An 18,709-nucleotide genomic window follows, 5' to 3' on the forward strand; every position below is an offset into this window, starting at 1 on the left:
TGTTAAATCAATTGTATTGATATATCTATTTATAATATATACCATTTATATTGTTATTAAATAAACGATATAGCAAATACACCTCCACGGTAAATTCAATATGACATGAGTGTGCAGGTTTGTGCGTCTGCATGTTGTCATGCATGTGAACTCAGACAAGAATAAAAACGGACTTGCTGCTCCATCTAGTGGACATTGCGCGTAATTGTTGCTCGGCAGCTGTGTCCAGATGTTCCGATTCTTTCACCAACATTACGCGAAATATCAACATTGGAATAGTATCCACCACCCCCAACAACAAAACATGTACAATTGTATAAAATAACATCAATTCACAGTGCAAAAGAGGGCTTGGTACCTGAGGTCGAGACCGAGCGACGAGCCAGATGTGCTCCAGCTGTGTCTGATTGGCCCAGGGCGGCTGACGCGCTGTTTAACACCCCCGCCCCCCACGGCGGGCTGAAGTCCAGAGCCCGGACAGCGGGCAGAGACGGCAGAACCGGAGATGAAGAAGTTCGTGGTGCTCGGTTTGTGCCTGGTCTTACTGACCGTCCTCACAGGTAAGGCAACATGTCTGTGTTTGTATGTATGTATTTTCTTATGTATTTGTGGAATAGGACGTATATCCCAAAGTTTATTATTATTATTAATAATATTATTATTATTATTATTATTATTATTATTATTATTATTATTAACAACAACAACAACTACAATAACAATAATTTTGTGCTGGAAAATATTACATTTTGCAATATTTGACTGGTCTTTATTCTGACATACTTATGTAAATTATTAATACTAATTAAAACGAAAATATATATCATTATTATTTATTTACTTCTTAGCAGACGCCCTTATCCAGGGCACATTACAAAACATAACAGCATTAATATATATTCATGTGTTTAAGTGGTTTACATAATAAATACATGATTTAGTTTCTTCAGTCTAACAGAATCTGTGAGCTGTGGTGCTGATTTTAAAGAGGTAATTAGTTAATGAGGGTGCAGGTCTCCGGATCCCATGTCAGCAATGTGTGTGACATGGAGTGAAACACGTTGGGTGCAAAATATGTGCATTGGATTCCAACTCAGTACTCAGCAAACAAACCAGCAAATGTACTAATTATCATTATTAATTGCTACTTTTGTGGAAAGGACTAATATTGTCCGGTGATGACCCGTTTGCCGATCTAAACAGGGATCTGCCCAGCTTGTCTGCCAGAGAACCAGTAAAACAGACAAGTCACCCGCAGCTGTGCCTGATGAATAGGGAAATGCGATGCTTTTTGTTTGCACACATTATTTATATTTATATATGTATATATAAACACACACGGGAGCTGCTGTGCTTGGCTCTCTCCTCCAGGGCTGAGCCTCAGCATTGCCACGTCGCCGGGTGCCTGAAGCTTTGACAGAGCCAGGTTCCTCTCTCACCCTGCGCAGGTCTGCAGTCACATGCTCAGAAACCCAAGAGCCCCAGGGGCCGCAGGAGATGAATGGGCACTTTGTTACTCCATCGAAAACAAGTGTAATCCAATCCTGCTCTCCAGTGGCCAGGGGCCTGCAGAGAGCGCAGGGCCGAGTCTCCACAGCAGCCTGCAAACCACACACGCGCACACACACACACACACACACACACACACACACACCTGCGTTAACTCCATCAATCAAACCAATTAATTGAATTGGACTGTGGGAGTTAAATGGTCTCGCTCACCATCTCCAGTGGCTTGTTGAGGGTAGATTTTTTACTCCTGCTGGTTTGTCTTCCCACGAGGTGCAGCAGTCGGCCGCATTTGATTCACTGTGTGATGAACTCAACTGGCTGACGTGCTGCTTCTGAAAGTTAGAAAATAAAGCGGAGAGAGAGAGAGAGACAGACCGACAGATAGAGAGAGGCAGAGGGAGAGAGAGGAGCCTACAGGCAGCAAGGGGTGAATACAGAGCAGCTGCAGAAGGGTGACACTGTGACCCTTGTAGCCAGAGTGGAGGTCATTCAAACAGTGCAGCCCCCCAGAGCCTTACTCGGCAGTATTGCTTGCTCTTACTCGTTCCCTCCCTCTCCCTCATTCCCTCCTTTCATCTCCCTTCCCCTCTTTCTCCCCCTCCCCCTCCCCCTCCAGATGCCTCTCCAATTGTGAAGGAGAAGTTCGCAAAACAGCTCCTCAGGACCAAGAGGCAGGAGAGACCGAGGAAGGCGGGCTTTCCAGATGAGCCGTTGAGGGTAAAAAAGCTCTCCCCCCCCACATTCGGATAGGCAGCAGCGTCCCGGTGATGGCACTCCAACATGGGCTGACCTGAAGGGGCTCCCAGGGGTGAAAGGTCAAAAACCACACTGGGGCCACACTGACATCATAACAAACAAAACCAAATAAAAACACCTTCAAGCGTTTCAGGCCAATTGAGTCAATTTTCCAGCTCTACTGCCAGTTTCCTCGACGCTGAGGTCAGTAAGTGCTGTTTAATTAGGTGGTAAAGGAGCAGAGGAGAGTGAGGTTGTGCGGTGTCTCAGTTTGGGGGGATATCCTCCTGTTACAATACCTGCCTTGTTGTGAACATGTGACCCCCTCTCTCTCTCTCTCTCTGGCCAGGAGCACAATCTGTACATGCAGAGACTGGACCAGATCGCCCAGGAGACCAACATGGAGCACTGGCTCAACCCCCACTGCTTCCCCCGCTGCAACCGAAACTACGTGCACCCTGTCTAACTGTCCCCCCCAAGGTCTGTCCCCGTCTGACACCCCCCCCCCCCCCCCCCCCCGCACTTGCAGACACACAGCGCTCGGAGGGGCTTCCTGCAGACCCCCCACTCACCACCACCACCTCCTCGCACCCCCTGATCGCAACCGGGCCGAGGCGCGTTGTATCCCAGCACCCCCTCACCTGGAGGACGAGTAAAACTGCAGTCAAACACAAGTAAACAATAGTTTCAGTTTAAACTCGAAATGGACACCTAAACTGTTGTCTGCACTAATTTTATTACAGAAAAGGGAGACACACACACTTACATGCACACAATAGACCTCTCTCTGAACAATTGTGTGCCAAAAAAATACTGGACATCTCCCACACCCATTGTTTATATATGGTTCAGTAAAATGTACAAATACAGGTATGTATGTATGTATATATACGGTATATTACTTGCATAAATCTTTCTATTATTTTTGCTTACACTGTTCGTTAAACTTTCCAAAGAGCGCTTGTGACGCAGGTTTAATTGTGAAAACTAAACAGTACGGCCCATTCTCTGACAGTCCCCGCCCCACCACACACACACACTATATTTGCATTATATCGCACCGGATCTACCCGTCCCTGCTTCTCGCTCGCAGGCTGCAGATACACGGGGGGATGGGGTCAGGAGAGCCGGACCGGGCCCAGCCGACACCGGAGGAAAGCCCGGGGTTCCGCTCATGTCCAGCTCCGCATCGGTCTCCTGCTGCAGCTCCTCCTGCCTCTCTATGGACACGTTACGGCGCCTGTCCCTGCCAGCTGTTTGAGTTGTGCTCGCCTGCAGCTTCAGCTGTTACTCTAATAAAAGCCTGAGCAAAGACACAATTAGTGCCTCCTTTCCTTCGTCTGTGCGACTCTGACTTCCACTCGACGGGAAGAAGACGCGTCGCCTCTCACTCTGCAGCGGTGTGTGTGGACGGTGATTCAGTAAAAAGGGAATTCCAGCTTTCCATGATTCAAACGAAATAGTAATAGTAATAACAACCATAATACATCATTCCAATGCATTTCATGAGAACAACAACTAAAGCAACACACGGGGTTTGCACGTATATTTTGATGTGTGTGTGTCTAGTGTAGGATTGCTACTGCAGCCCTTATTCCGTCGGTCCAGTGGGGGCCTCCGAGGCAGACGACCCGGGCTCCCAGCTCTCAGGGCGGTACTGGTCCTCACACACCGGCTAAGGTCACCTCTTGCCCCCGCCGTGCCCCCGTGAATTCCACGCACAGGTGTCATTCCTAGCGCGTTAGTGACTTAGGAAAGGCATGAAACATGAGTCATTTAAAAATACAGGAGCAAACTATATATAGTATAGCTGATATGTAATAATGTATAGTACAGAATTATTACATTTATGATAGCAGCTTTGAAATATCACGCTTAGTATTTACATGACAGTGGTACCTGTTCCGATTGACAGGCTGGACACACAGCTGGGGCGACGCTGCGGGAAGACACAGCTGGACACGCAACATGGTGCTCACCCGAGACGCGTCTGTGTCCATCGCAAGAGTGTCCACCTGACGAGCGGCACCCCAACCAGGGACGGGCGACCAGAGAGGAGGTGCTGCCCGCCCGCTCCCCCCCGTGGCCTGTACGGGCACTGCATCCGGTGCAGGTCCAGAGGAGGGACGTTCCGCAGACTCGGGGGTACTGGACTACTGGGCGTCAGAGACCCGCTGTTTGGATCTCTCTCAGACAGCGCCTCAGTCCCTCACTTTGCCCTCCCTCTCGGTTGTCCCTGCTTTCTTTATCATCCATTTAAGTGATTTTAAGAATTGATTTTTAAAATTTTAATCACGAGTATTAAAATTTGTTTGAATATTTTTTATTTGAAATGTAAATACTTCACCAAATAAAACAGTATTTCTTTACCATCCATCTAATTTTGCTGCGATGAGAACACACTCAGTCCACAGAAAGCCCGACAGACCCGTTTCAACTATCACAAATCATTACAATTAACAAATAACTTATATTTAAATATAATAATGCAATTGCCTAATCGATGTAATAAATGATCTGTCCTGATTGCTTATCAAGAAGAATTCCAGACCGCGTGCATCAGATGCAGGTCATATTGCATGTTTGCATGATACTCGAGCTGTCCAGAGAGATCACGGCAATGGCGGCCGAGGATCACTGGAGTGTTTCAGAAGAGAGGACGAAGGTTTCACTGCCACCGGGCAGTGGCTTGTGCAGCACGCAGTCAGTGTCAACGTGCTTTTATACCAACATGATAATATAATTTACTTACTCTGTGATGGTGCGGTTTTGCTTGTTCTCGTTTTGTTATGGACGTATATATAATTTTGGGGAAATAGGAGCCTTCGAATTTGCGCACAACCAAAAATCAATGAACCAATAAATACAATCAAAGTACTTTGAACCCGACCGACAACGTGACCCGTGCGCAGGCTCGGCTCTTCAGCTTCCTCATGCTGAGGTGGAGGTAACTGGCAGCTTGCATTTCACTTCACACTCCTAGAACGAATCTGTTCAATTGAACACATTCGGTTTGTTCAAGGCAACACAACTTTATGTTAAAATTGACCAAATAACACAATCATGTGTATTTTAACTGTGTTAAAAAGACATCGTCACATAAAATTGTGTTGTCCGTGAACAAGCACAGAATGTGTGAAATGTAAGTCATTAGTTCGACGAGGGAACCCGGAGAAAAATAAGGGTTTGATTTCATTCAAATCGCCCCCCCCCCCCCTCAAACAAGTTATTATTACACACATACACCCTTCAGCGTTTTTGATCTACGTTGGTTCAGCGTCAATCAGCGGGCAGCCACACCGTGCCAGGGACAGGACGGGCCGTGGCCAGCCGAAACCCGCTGTTACAATTAACGAACAATACAGCAGTGTGTTTTTCTAATACAACCACTGAACAAAAGGTTTAACACAAAAATCGCACTGTCGTTGCATTGTTTTCAAACAATTGTAACATAATTCATGAATGATGAAACTACTTTAAATGTAACATAAATATGGGCCACACCAAAAACAAATGTGTATGTTTGTTCAATGACAACACTTTGTGTTAACATTTACCAAGTTACAACACAATGCGTCTTTTTCACATGTCCGTGTAGGAAAAACTCGTTGTATAAAAATACATAATTGTGTTGTAATTTGGTATATCTTAACAAAAAGTTGCGTTCTCCTTCGATACACAAATTGTGTTAAATGTTAAATTAGTTATAAGAGTGTAGAGCTGGAAATAAATAATCTAACATGAAATAATATGCATTAAAATGTGCATTACGAGTTCTGAACAACTCAAATTAAACTTTTTTTTTTTGTATTTTCTTTGGTGATTACCACTAAAGCGCACTTTCGGATTTGAACAATAGTCGTATTGTACTGTATTATAACCTACCGAAACAAAACCTCTATAGATACTCTTCATTGGAATTCTACAAACGCGTTACACAATCTCATACGGGAGGGTGGGCGATACTCCCGTGGATCAACTGGTGAATAAATGCGGTAAAAACTAAAACAGCGATTCCGATAAAGGTCGGCGCATGTTACGTTAATTTTTCCACTTGGCGTGGTGTTGTAATATTACACGTATTTATTACTAAACGAAAAAAGCTAGTTCAGCCAAATACCGCGTTCGCCTCTTAACACACTGTAGTCCTTGAACCCAAGACAACACTTCCAGGGGGATTGTTGTCAATACGTCATAACCGACACAGTTTAATACTGTTTGGAGAATGACAGCAGCCTTTTCTGAAAAAAAGCTACACAATATAGCTTAACAGTAGCCATATTTCGTGTATAATCTCAGCACATGAATAGGCTATACAGGCTATCGACCTACTGCCCGGTTACAGAGACTAGCAGGGGCCTGCAGTTCAGTCTGACACAACTGCACACTGAAAACCAAGAACGACACTCCCACTGTGTAATGGTCAATAGGGTACGAGCAGAAACAAAATAAACATCTATCATCGGCTTGGTCATTGTGACTATAACTAGAGTTAAACTAATTATTATTACCCTGTTCAAATAATTCGGTTAGGCTGGCGTTTTAAAACGGAGTCGAAGACCTTAGCAGACCCACAGATGCGCTCCTGGAGGCATTCATAACCCCGCCATATAATATGCGATGTACAAGAGGTGACTCAATTGAAAACGAGAAACATGGTCGGTGTTGTACAGGTCGTTCATCTGCTATTCATTGCTGTAACGCAGCGAAGTTGCCCGTGTCTTGCCGAGTGTGAAACAGGTTTGTCTTGTTCAATGGAATACATTCGTTGATGCATACATAAATAAAATACATGAATACATAAACATGACGAATGTCAGCCTAATGCATTGGAAATGGGCCTGAAATAAATGCGGTGTGTGTTTATATCTGCCGAATTTCTCACCCCGAGCCTTAAAATCAACGAGGGCACGACACTCAACGTGCTGCGGTGCCCAACAGCAGGAACGCACTTGTGTCTCAACACAACTCGGATGTGTGGTGGAAAAAATACAAAAAACACTGTAATCGGCCAGGTAATCTAACGGCACAAAGGCACGCTGTGTGCCGCCTTTTCCTAACCGTTTAAATCTGTTAAAGTGTATTAAAAACAAAACCGAGAACAAAATCTCACAAACAAAACAGACGTTGAGAAAAACAACAATCACCACCCAACGCTGGCGCGGACGCATAGGCGCGCCCATATATGAACACACGCACAATTACATCTCAACACACACCATTCACCATCAAAGATCAACGACACAGCAAAAACAGACACCGGGCAGGAGGAAGGTGGAGATTTTATAACTGTTTACTACAATGTAGCAAGAAGTTGAGTTACATCGGCGGACCAAACACTGGCGTCCAGGGCTGTACACTCGGCACGTCCACAAGCAGCTCAACAAGGACCGACACAGACATTAGATACAGAACCGCACCACACACCGCATCCTTTGGAGATGCGAGCAATTGTGTGTCTGTGCCCTGACGAAGACAACAACAGCTAAGTAAAATAAAACCTTCTAGTCCTGTTCACAGTAACAACCTCGGTGAATATTGCAAGATGGTCCATTCAATCTAAATTAATGAACGAAATGAAAACAATTAATTTTTTTTTAACTAAATCATCCTTATTTTGAGTACCTGATACTAACGCAATGAATCTTAATTAGCAAAATATATAGTGTAAATATCTATAGATATGTAGATAGGCATTTATAAATCTGGCAAAGCCTAAGTGATATAATCCACTGATTAACACCTGCAGGTACCCCATTATTCCGAGTACAGGCCCTCGCTGTCATAGCGTTACAATACTGATATATAGCTTTTGAGTATGCAAAACTAAACAAACCGATTTCACTGGTAATTTGGAAGAATAAAAAAACAAAACTGATCTCAATTAAAAATAATTGACAATTAAGATGCTGCCGTAAAGTGTCTCAAAGCTTTCTAAACGCGATTCAACTGGTAATTAAAGTAAATTATTCTTCATATAGATTTTTATGTAAACTAAAGTGCAACAGCACACCCACCCACGCTCGCACACACACTCACTCACACACACGTGTATATATACACCATTTGCGGTTGTATTTTCGTTGTGCTATATATGACCTATACACTAATGAAATACACGGAGCTTCTCTTTGGTGCTCAAAGGAAATATCTCGCCAGTCTGTCCGTGAACAAAACCACAGTAACGCCGCCAGGTCACGAGAAGGCTGTAATCAAATTAAAAAAAGAGGAGCACTGAAATTAAAAAAAAGCTTTTTGCATTAGCGACTCATATTGCTAAAGTTGAAATATTCAAGAAAAAGCAACTACGTTATACGGTTACTGCGTTTTGCGCACATATACCGGAATCACTCGGCTCCAGATGTTCACGGCATGCAGTCGTTTAAGGAAAACTATCGAAATGCACGCTGTTCGTGTGTGCACATCTGAACAGTTTGTTTGAACCCATTTTGGTCATCTCGTTAAATAAAAGCGTCACACACACACACTCACACACGTAAACACGCTCTCGGTCACATATAATATAGAATCTACATAGAGAGAGATTTCGTTTCTGTACATTCATATAAAAATTAATTTCAATGTTTAAAGATAATATAAATTTATGGTCGTCTTTTTTTTTTTTTTTTCTTTCCAGTTCCGTGTATATCGGAGAAGAAAATCCGGATTAGGATCTCTAAAAACAAAGAAAGATAAATTAAATACAAGAACAAAACATGAAGAAAGAAACAATGAAAACAGAGAGAAAGGAAGTCATCTTTTATCCTTGAAGAAGCCTTGATCCGTGTTGCTCTCTTTAATGGTCACAGTTAAAAAGTTTGTGGTCACGTCTGTCACCACCACCTTCTCCACGTTACTCAGAGATGGGCTCCAGTAGTCTTCCTCCGGCTCCCCCAGGATCCTGGACACAGGGATTTTGGCCACCAGGGAGGGCGGTGAGCACAGGTCGGTGCTGTCAGACTGGTACACGTGGTTTTTGGACAGGTGTTTTAATCTGGGGTACGAGGAGGCCGTGCCACCCGGGCATTCCTTAGTCCTGCAGGCCGACGACTGGAATCCCGCTCGGGACAGGTGGGCGCTGCTCCCCGGGCCGTAGCCGTGTGAACTGCCAGTGGGAACCGGCCGCCCCTGATTCTGGACGTAGCCGGGCTCCACCTCCTTCCGCCGGGCCAGCTGGATCACGCTGAGCCCGGATGCCGTCTTGTCGGACTCCAAAGGTCCGTACTTCGCCATGGCGTATCCGACCTGCTCCTCCAGCCTGCTCCGCTTGGAGGGCTCCGGGGCCGGGAGGCTGGTCGGGTTTGTTTTGAAGCGGCACTTGGGTTTGGGCCCCCTCTTCTTGGGTACCGACACCAGGCCGTCGGGCCCGTGTCTCTCGGGGCCAGGGGGCCTGTGCTCACGGACAGGCTCCGGGGGTGGGATCCGCACACTCTCCCCTCTGTTAACAGTGCTGGGTGGGAAGATGGTGGGCACAATGGTGCGTAGGCCCTCCCTGGCCCTCGGGGTGATAATAGACTCCGGGCCGGGGTAAGAGACCCGCATTCCCCTGGAGGCATCGCTGCGGAACTCGTAGGTCTTCGCCTTGGCCTTGGCCTTGGCCTGGGCCTGCGGGCAGCGGGGCAGGGTTACAGTACAAGCTAATAATAATCATAATAAAAAATGCAACATTCGTATAGACTGCGTTTTTATAATATATATGTGGAGTGGGTTGCTTAGCTGCTACATTCAGCTACACTGTATAATTATATAGAATTACAGACAATTATAATTATAATACTTATAATGCATTGAATGTTATAAATGTTAACCACAAATGTCCTATTCTTTCCATTATTATTATGAATACAAATAATTAATATTGTAGGTGATGAGGACAGTGCATTGTATAGATACAAATATGTCCACCATTGTTTGCAGCAAGATTGCATAACCCACGTGTGAATTTCAAAGTTGTGTATCACTCCAGAGAGGCCGGGTGCAGTAGTTCTGTGGAGCAGGTTTTTAGAAAAACATTTTCATCCCAGGCCACAGAGAGGGAAGACAAAGGCGACTTCTGTGCTAAAGTTTGGGGTACTTCACTGACGTCATGGGGTTGCCCGGCAACCAAAGGGAGAAATGTTGTATATGATGGCATGTCCTTTAGAAACACGTCAGACATGTCTTCCCGACTCGCCAGTAGAGCTGAATGAGCTGTTTTTGGTATTATTCTAGTTAAATAGGGGCTGGTTGTTCCTTGTCCGCCTCTCTATTGAGGGAGTCAATTTCTCCACATCAGCAAAACACACGCGCACCTCTGGACCGCACTTACATTTGAAAATTACAGGAATATCACAGTAATTAAAATAAAATAAAAAACTTACGTAATATTTAAAAATGAGCATTTATGATTGACAAAGTGATGATTATGATTCATAGTTATTTTAATAATAATAAAAACATCCACCGCAATAAAAGACACAAAATCCCCGCTGTTTCACCAAGCATGCAGCGCAGCACTGAGGACGTCACAGCGCTGTCCTGGTGTAAATTAATCACAGATGAATCAAAGTAATGAATCACTACCCTGTACTCCGTTACGCGTGTGTGTGTAACCCTGCTGCCGTGTGGGTTTGTTTACATGTGACACGGCCACGAAACACACACACACACACACACACACAGCGCCAGCACTGGCTCACCTTCAGCAGGAACGTCTTGGGCTTCGGGCCTCGCTTCTTGGGCCCGAACAGCTCCCTCTCCCGCTCCCTGCAACAACACAACACAACAACACTACTGTGCCACTTCACTCTGGCGCTGAAACGGGGGCCGTGCCTGTGCGCCCTCCCGCGGCATTACCTCTCCTCGAAGGCTGCAAAAAGCCGGGCGTCCAGGATGTTCTCCTCCGGCTCCCAGGTGCTGTACCTGCAGAGACAGCCGGGGGGAAGGTGTCAACACCGGCTGTTTCCGCGCTGCGCCGCGCCGCACACACCCCCCTCCCCTTCCTAGACACGTTTATGTGCGTGTGGCCCCGCCATGAGTCTCCGCTTCTCTAGCGACGACTGGAGCGAAATACTAGTGTGATCATAAACACACACATGACTGATATGCATGCACGCAGCGCGGGTGGACACACGCCTGTTCTTCATGCCCACACACATGCACGCCTGTTATTATTCATGCGCACACATGCACATGCTGGAGTCTACTCACTTCTGAGACCAGCCCTTCCACTTGACGAGGTACTCCATCCGTCCCTGCCAAAGAGAGGGGGGGGGAGAGAGAGAGGCGCTGTTAGTGGGGCAGAGGAGCCATGGCATCACGCTGGCCCTGCGGCTCGGCGCCGCCGTGAAGCCGGAGCCTGCGAGGCGGAGGCAGCGGGGCCACGTACCCTCCGTATGCGGCGCTTGATGATGGACTCGGCCGCGAACACCCGCTCCCCCACCGCAGACAGCTCCATGTCGCCGCTCGCGCGCTGCTGTTGATTTCCTCCTCCGCCTCGCGCTCGCCCCGCCGCTCAGCCCGGCAGCCCATAATACTCCCTGCGCCTGACGTCACCGCTTTTTCCACGCGTTGCCAAGCGCCGCCGTCGGTGGACCCGTTCGGCGGCCGCCCATTGGTCCGCGCGTTGCTACGTGCCGGGCGAGGGGGGCGTGGCCAGGCGGAGTCGCCTCCCCCACCCACCCACCCCGGCAGGAAGTGACGCAGGCGCAGAACGCGTTCGGTGCCGCTCGTGCCGGGAGGATAGAAACACGTCCGCAAACTCGGTACCTGTAGAAACGGCGAGGCGAGTGAAAGGCTGCCTGCGCCCTCACTCACACTGCCCACACGAGCACTCATTTCACCCACTTGATCCTCGCCAGGCTGGGCTCTTAATTGGTTGTGCGGCCGAACAGCGGTCCCAGTGCAATCAGATGATGCGGAAGGACCTCGCACTCGAGAGAGCGGCAAGGCGCTGCACAGCCCAGAAAACGAATAACGACGTATCTGCAAATAATAACCTTTAGCTGCTGCATAGGAACAGGTCCTAGAGAGATCAGATGCAGTAGCAGCATGTCAATTTACTCGCCAATTCAGTAAAAGGCTGGAGTAAAGAAGTGTCTGCCATGTTCATTTTACTTGCAAACGTGTGTGTTCGTTATTATTACTATGATTATAATTATTATAGAATGCGTTTTCATCAGTCTGTGGGACATGCGTATGGAGAATGTGTCACGTTGTTACTGTTAAATCTGACGCGCTCTGCTGGTCAGTGACACAAGTGTAAAGAAAAGTATGAAGACGTCGTTAGAGAAAACGTAGAAGGAGGTGGTTTAGGTTCCCTGCCAGCAGCCCACTCCCCATAAACACAAACCTCGCTCCGTCAGATGTTGATCTTGTGAAATAAAGGTATAATGTGTCCCGCAGCACAACACGCGTCCTCGAACGCATTCTCCTGAACCTCGTGTATTGGTTTAAGTATGTGCACAATAATGAAAATAAATACATGCAGCGATTGTTTAAAAAACGACAGCAACGTTGTGTGGTTAATATAATGATCTCAGGTCACCAGGGCGGCGGACGGGTCGTTAACTTTTGTTTCTCCAGTTTTATCATATATGAAGGTTTCCCACGCTAAGGGAAAGGTCCAAATCAGAGAAATGCTTTCAGATTATGTAGTTCATATATAACCATCTTTCCTGATCACATTTATGATATAACTAAATAAGGTTTAATCTCGTGTTTTTATGATTGAACAATTTTTAAATGTGTTGGAAGCAGGGAAGGCACAGATTTGGTTTGAAACCACCAAATATACAATTTAAACAATGTGTTTCAATAACAGTTGAGTTAGTAGAAGTTTGTTGTGTTGGACACTGTTATATCGATGCCTTTGTCTCACACACACCCGTTTGAACACAGACGATTTGATTTTGAAAAGTGGAAAATAAGAAGATAGAGACTGATTTCAGCGACCGTATCATTTAATCAGCACCTTCGACGGTGTAGAAAGTTAAAAAATGATACGTTAAATATAAATCCTTCGAGAGGAGTTCATGACGTGAAGTAAGGTTTTAGATGTATGCAAACCGACTTCTACTTGTTCCTATTTGAGAATCAGGCTGAGAATTATACAAAACCGCTATTTATTTGCCCAGTATTAATTAATGTGAACCAGTTCTCAACAGAGACCGTGTTGTCTTCGAATGCATCAAAATAGCAATTCAGATGTTGAAATATCATTAATAATACGTCATATGAACTCTTGATCCAAAAGAATTCGTGTAATGCAGCCGAGCCAATGACCCAAGTAAAACAAACGTGTTTAATCCCACAAACACGATTATTGTTTCTAACACAATCACAATCCCTGTTTGAACATCACTTTTCCAGTTAACGAATAATCAGCAGATATTATGAAACGTCGGTCTTTCTATCTGCTATCTCTCTATCTATCTATCTATTATCACAAAACTTCGTAGTAATAGTGACACATTTTCGTATAGCGTCTTGTGTATGACTGACTCCGTTTCATACACCGGCAAATAGCTTTTTTAATACAAAAAGTGTCTTTAATCACAATCGGTCATTTGTAAATAAATAAAGTAATTAATTAATGAATAACCCAACGCGTTATGATTTTAACACATTTGTGCTAAGAATATAGTTTGGTTTAGATATCACGTTACTACTTTTGAATGAAGATATACAAGGCCTGTTTATTTTATTAATTTACCATCGAAAGTATTACTGTCTTGTGTTATTTTAATACATTTTTAAAGGGAAAGGCTCCGCGGGCAATCGAACAATTACTAACAGAATAGGTCTGTGTTAAAATCATTGCCGTGTTGTTGTCAAAATGAGAATACAAATTTGAAATTAATAAATTAATAGAGCTGAATCCCCAGAGCAGAGCCGGTCTTTATAGGAGTCGTTTTGAAGAAGTTTCGTTTGAAGGGGCCACACACAAAGCAGCCGAAATAAGTGAATACTTAAAAATAAGTAGGGGATACGAGCAAAATAATGAGCAAATATATTTATTATTATTATTATTATTATTATTATTATTATTATTATTATTATTATTATTATTAAAACAGTCCCGCCCACAATTCCAGATATGACGGTAACGGGTGGGACTGTTCATGGTTGGATGTGGTGACACCTGGAGTTGTGTCAATACTCCCCCCTGACTGTATTCTAATCATTCTGATCATTCTGATTATTATTATTAGACAGGAACGTAAAATATAGCTGTTTATTTAAAATACAAATAAAATATTTGCCCACATATCGTTGCAATTGTTATTTAAAATATATAGTTGGTCGTTGAGATGCATAATTAAACGACACAACACCAAAAACAGCAACAATAATAATAATATGAAGAATCAGAATAATAATAGTAAAACTAATAATAATAATACTAATAATAATACCACTAATAATAATATAAATAAATAAATAACGTGTAGCGACAATAAATCAATTGTGCTGTACTACCCAGCCCATGGCAAAGGACGGCTCCAGTGCGGAACAGGGTGGTCATGGCCGGGGTCAGAACTGCGTGGTCAGTGGGATCAGACCGAGGGACGCTGTGATTGACCTGTCTGCGAATAGGAGACAACGATCCTCCAAATATTTCACTTGTTCTCGTTAACAGAACAGAATAAGGGAACAGGTATCGTCGTGTAAACGAGAGTAGAATCGGGACCTGCCGGGATCAATGCCGCAGATAGGTTAAAAAATAATCCATGCAGCTGTCGCAGTTTGACTCCTATAGCGCCGGTCTAAAGACTGGGGCATCGACTACATCGGGAGAAAAATCTATTTCGACACCCTGGTCGGTGGGTGAGGGGGGCTTCCCCATCTCCTCCTTCTCACAGCCGATAGAGCAAATCGATTCAGCAATCGAGCACCATCATCGGCATACGCGTAATTCGTTTGCCAAACAGCCGTGGGGCCAAGGGCTCGGAGGTGTCTATTCTTGCTGTAATGTGGAAAATATTACAGTCAACACAGCTGTGCAGTGCCACACACACAAGCACACACGCACACACACACTCACACACACACACACACTCTCTCACACACACAGCAGTGATCACACGGGACTGACTGGACCGACGACGCTACTCCACGCAAGCAGGAGGAACTTGATTGCTGATTGATGATTGTGATTGACTGTTCTGATGGAAGTTTCGAACAGTCCCACTCCCACACCGTGTCTCTCTCACACACAGACATACTGTCATAGAGGTTCTGATGCATTGACCAGTGATCCATTGTCACTATTTGCCTTATATGTACTTCAAGGTTTTATATTTCGTTCCAAGCGCCTCAACGAGTGCCTGTTTAAAATAATAATGAAATTAAATTGGAGAAACCAGAAGCAAAACGGCCCGAGCGAAGGATCCAGAGGCGAGAGAAACAGCCGAATTCCAGCCACCTCGCTCGGGGGACAGTCGCGTTGGCTTTATAGGCTGAGGTTCATAGACGTGAGGTTCTGCTCGGCTCGTTTCTGCAGGATCTGTGCAGTGTGTGTACTGTGTAGGCTACAGTGTGTGCAGTATGCACAGTACCTCGAGTAAAGTCATTCATTAAGGCTGATCAAAATGCCGTCGTAAATTATCTCCACTGAACTCAACCGGCGCGCGTTTCGTTTCCCCTCTTGATGAGTCTCAAAATCAGTTTTAACAACACACTGCGGGGCTCCAACAAGATCCACTAAAAAATAAACCATGACATGAAAATCATAGTGTAGATACACCATTGCATTTGTAAAACAATATATATGTCTGTGTGTCGTTACCATTTATTATTATTATTATGATGACGATGGTGTAGTTCTCTACAGTTTTTCCTGATGCCTCCTTAGTCCCAATGTTAAAAGGAATCTCCCTCATTAACGTCTTTCAACATTAACGTCTTGTTCCAAAAGTGTAAATATTCGATTGTCAGTCGCTCTTCACTAGTTTTTATACAATATTTGATTGATTATTATCATTATAATGTATTATTATTATTATTAATATTATTATTAATATTATTGTCGTTGTTGTTGTTGTTATTGTTTTTATGTGTTAAAGGTGAGTTCCTCTCAGACGTAGCAGGACAACAAAAACAACCATGCAGCAGTCTTTATGAATTCGTAGGTAATATATTGAATGACATGTTTTCTACTAATATTCAAATATATAATATTGTGTGTGAGAGAAAAACTGTTCGTTTAAAATTAAAACCCGCCTATGGAAATGGTGACAACATTTCACCAGCCACTCCTCTTATTTGAATACACATGAATAGCGTGCAAACACGAAGCGAAGCCAAGCGAGCACAGCTCTGAGTTCATTCGTTTATAGCGCCGCACCTCAACACGCACAGCACCAACAACACAACCGTGCCGGCTAGTTTATGTACAGGAATTGCGATGTATACGCAAATAATTAAATAAATAGTGTGCAAAACCACCATGACACCCAGCCCGAACAGGGCAACAGTGCCAGCGATACCTGGAGTCGCATCCACTGTGGGAATTGAGCAAATAAAATAATCAGCCTAATGTAATGAGCAGAACCGGTCAGATGCTGGTCAAATGGGAAAGTGGACAGTTTAGTTTGGATAAGGTATTAGCGCTGCATTTCTCTTGCTCCCTTTTATAAGACGAGTCTGGGTCCGGCGTGGAAGACGTCCACGGCCTGGAGAGGCGTCTTTCTGTCTGTGATTGTAGTGTAACTGGGTCGTTTCCATTCACATGTCTGATCTGGTTTAACTGGGCCATAGCGGGGCTCCCCCACCCCCACGATATAGGCCGGCGTGAGAGGATACATGTATTTTTTTAGACGCACAGAGAGAGAGAGAGAGAGAGAGAGAGAGAGAGAGAGAGAGAGAGAGAGAGACGTGAGCAGAATACATAACCGAGCCGCCATAACAGGGTTTATTGCTTTTGATGGTTTAGGCTTGAGATTTTAACGGCTTTGCCTACAGTACCTCATCCCAGCATGCCGTTTCCTCTTCCTTCTGCACTATATTATACAGTATAAACCAGTACATATATGTAAGATAGGGACTGTTGACGTTTTTCGGGTCTTGCTCACTGGTATCATACATTGCACAGCACTAGCTCGCTCAGTGTCACTATGGGTGTTTTGGGGAGATGTGTCACTGACAGGGAATGACTGAGGACTTGGGGGGGGAGAGAGAGAGGGAGAGGGAAATAGAAGGAGAGAGAGACAAAAGAATCCCCGAATAAGCGCCATGGGTGATTTTTTAAAATCTTAAGAACAAAAAAATGTATTTGGTCTGTTCTTTTTTGTAATTATTATTATGTGTTATTTCTTGCACAGATGAATAACCTGCACATGATTCTAGACCTGATCCGAAGCGAAAAGCGGATCGCTGGTAAAGAGGGATGGAAAGACACAAATATAAACCAGCAGCGCCGGCCGCCTCCATTTGCGCGTTGTCGGTCAGAGCCCCTCCGGTGGTAACAATGGCGACTTTATGGAGGGCATTTTCATTATTTTTGCACACATTGTAACTTCGCACATCATTCCTTCCACCGAGAGAGTGGGGGAGAGGTGAGCCTCTCCATATAAGGTGCTGCAGGTGATTGGTCTGTGCGCGTCTGCAGTGCAGCACTCGGCGGCACCGTATATGGGCGCCAGCGCGGTGAAGTCGAGCTGTTCAAAGCCCATTGGCTGCCTGGTATCCGGGCAACCAGCATTACCAGTGCACGCGACTGAACTGTATCTGCACGGTGCCCCCCCCCCCCCCCCCCCATGCACAGTCCCTCATTTTTATTTTATTACAATACTCATTACTACCGCGGTTACTGTTATTTTACAGCCGATTCATTCACTGGAAAAACGGCTACAAGATGCCCACCTGTCTCCGGCTGAGCGACACTGCCGTGAAGGAAGTTGGGCACAGAAAAGCATCAGTATAAATCAAATGCTCTTCTTGTTAACAGGAACGCATTTTATATTGTATCAATGTCTTTCCACAGCCCATCTCCGTGGCGTGTAGCCCAAGCGGTGGGCATTTTTTGTGTATTTATTATTTGTATTTGTATTTTTTTAAAGAAAGGTATTCCCTGAAACACATATTTGATCTTTGTTGTCTTTGTTATTGATGAACCTTAAGACAAAGGGGAATTGATTCTGTAGTAAGAATAAGGTTTAGATTGATGATTAGCCTAGAGAGGGGTGGGGGGGGGGGGTAATAAAGCAATTCACTGATTGACTCACTGGACATACAGTATAAACACACACAGAAACAGGAAATACAGAGACTGACTCATTGGACCCACAGTATGAAAGAGAGAGAGAGAGAGAGAGAGAGAGAGAGAGAGAGCGGGGTGTGTGTAGGGCTTCCACCTGCTGTGACCTACATAGCATCAGACACAGGAGCGCATTTCGCTCCAGAGGAATGTAACTTGTTCAGATGTCTGCCGGCCGGCCTGTGTTTTAAACGAGCTCACACCCTGACCCCAAGTCCGCCCTCA

At 44.9% G+C, this 18,709-nt stretch overlaps 2 protein-coding genes and 1 long non-coding RNA gene across 3 annotated transcripts; 1 reads left to right on the forward strand and 2 right to left on the reverse strand.

Annotated features, from left to right (window-relative positions):
- The first annotated feature begins 453 nt into the window (after positions 1 to 453).
- Positions 454 to 3,566, forward strand: c5h17orf67 (chromosome 5 C17orf67 homolog). Its single transcript, XM_066704200.1, has 4 exons — positions 454 to 560; positions 2,129 to 2,229; positions 2,597 to 2,727; positions 3,341 to 3,566. The coding sequence occupies exons 1-3, from the start codon at positions 506 to 508 to the stop codon at positions 2,711 to 2,713; spliced, it is 273 nt and encodes a 90-aa protein (XP_066560297.1). The 5' UTR covers positions 454 to 505; the 3' UTR covers positions 2,714 to 2,727; positions 3,341 to 3,566.
- Positions 818 to 2,115, reverse strand: LOC136749712 (uncharacterized). Its single transcript, XR_010816783.1, has 2 exons — positions 1,723 to 2,115; positions 818 to 1,601 (listed from the first exon to the last, which is right to left on the reverse strand). It is a non-coding gene; the product is annotated as an uncharacterized LOC136749712 (long non-coding RNA).
- Positions 3,567 to 7,524: 3,958 nt separating the features above from the next.
- On the reverse strand, positions 7,525 to 11,761 carry cbx8b (chromobox homolog 8b). The gene is made up of 5 exons (XM_066704199.1): positions 11,615 to 11,761; positions 11,437 to 11,480; positions 11,083 to 11,148; positions 10,926 to 10,992; positions 7,525 to 9,852 (listed from the first exon to the last, which is right to left on the reverse strand). The coding sequence occupies exons 1-5, from the start codon at positions 11,681 to 11,683 to the stop codon at positions 9,001 to 9,003; spliced, it is 1,098 nt and encodes a 365-aa protein (XP_066560296.1). The 5' UTR covers positions 11,684 to 11,761; the 3' UTR covers positions 7,525 to 9,000.
- Between the last annotated feature and the right edge of the window lie 6,948 nt (positions 11,762 to 18,709).

The sequence above is a fragment of the Amia ocellicauda genome, chromosome 5 (assembly GCF_036373705.1).
Source record: "Amia ocellicauda isolate fAmiCal2 chromosome 5, fAmiCal2.hap1, whole genome shotgun sequence".
NCBI lineage: Eukaryota > Metazoa > Chordata > Actinopteri > Amiiformes > Amiidae > Amia > Amia ocellicauda.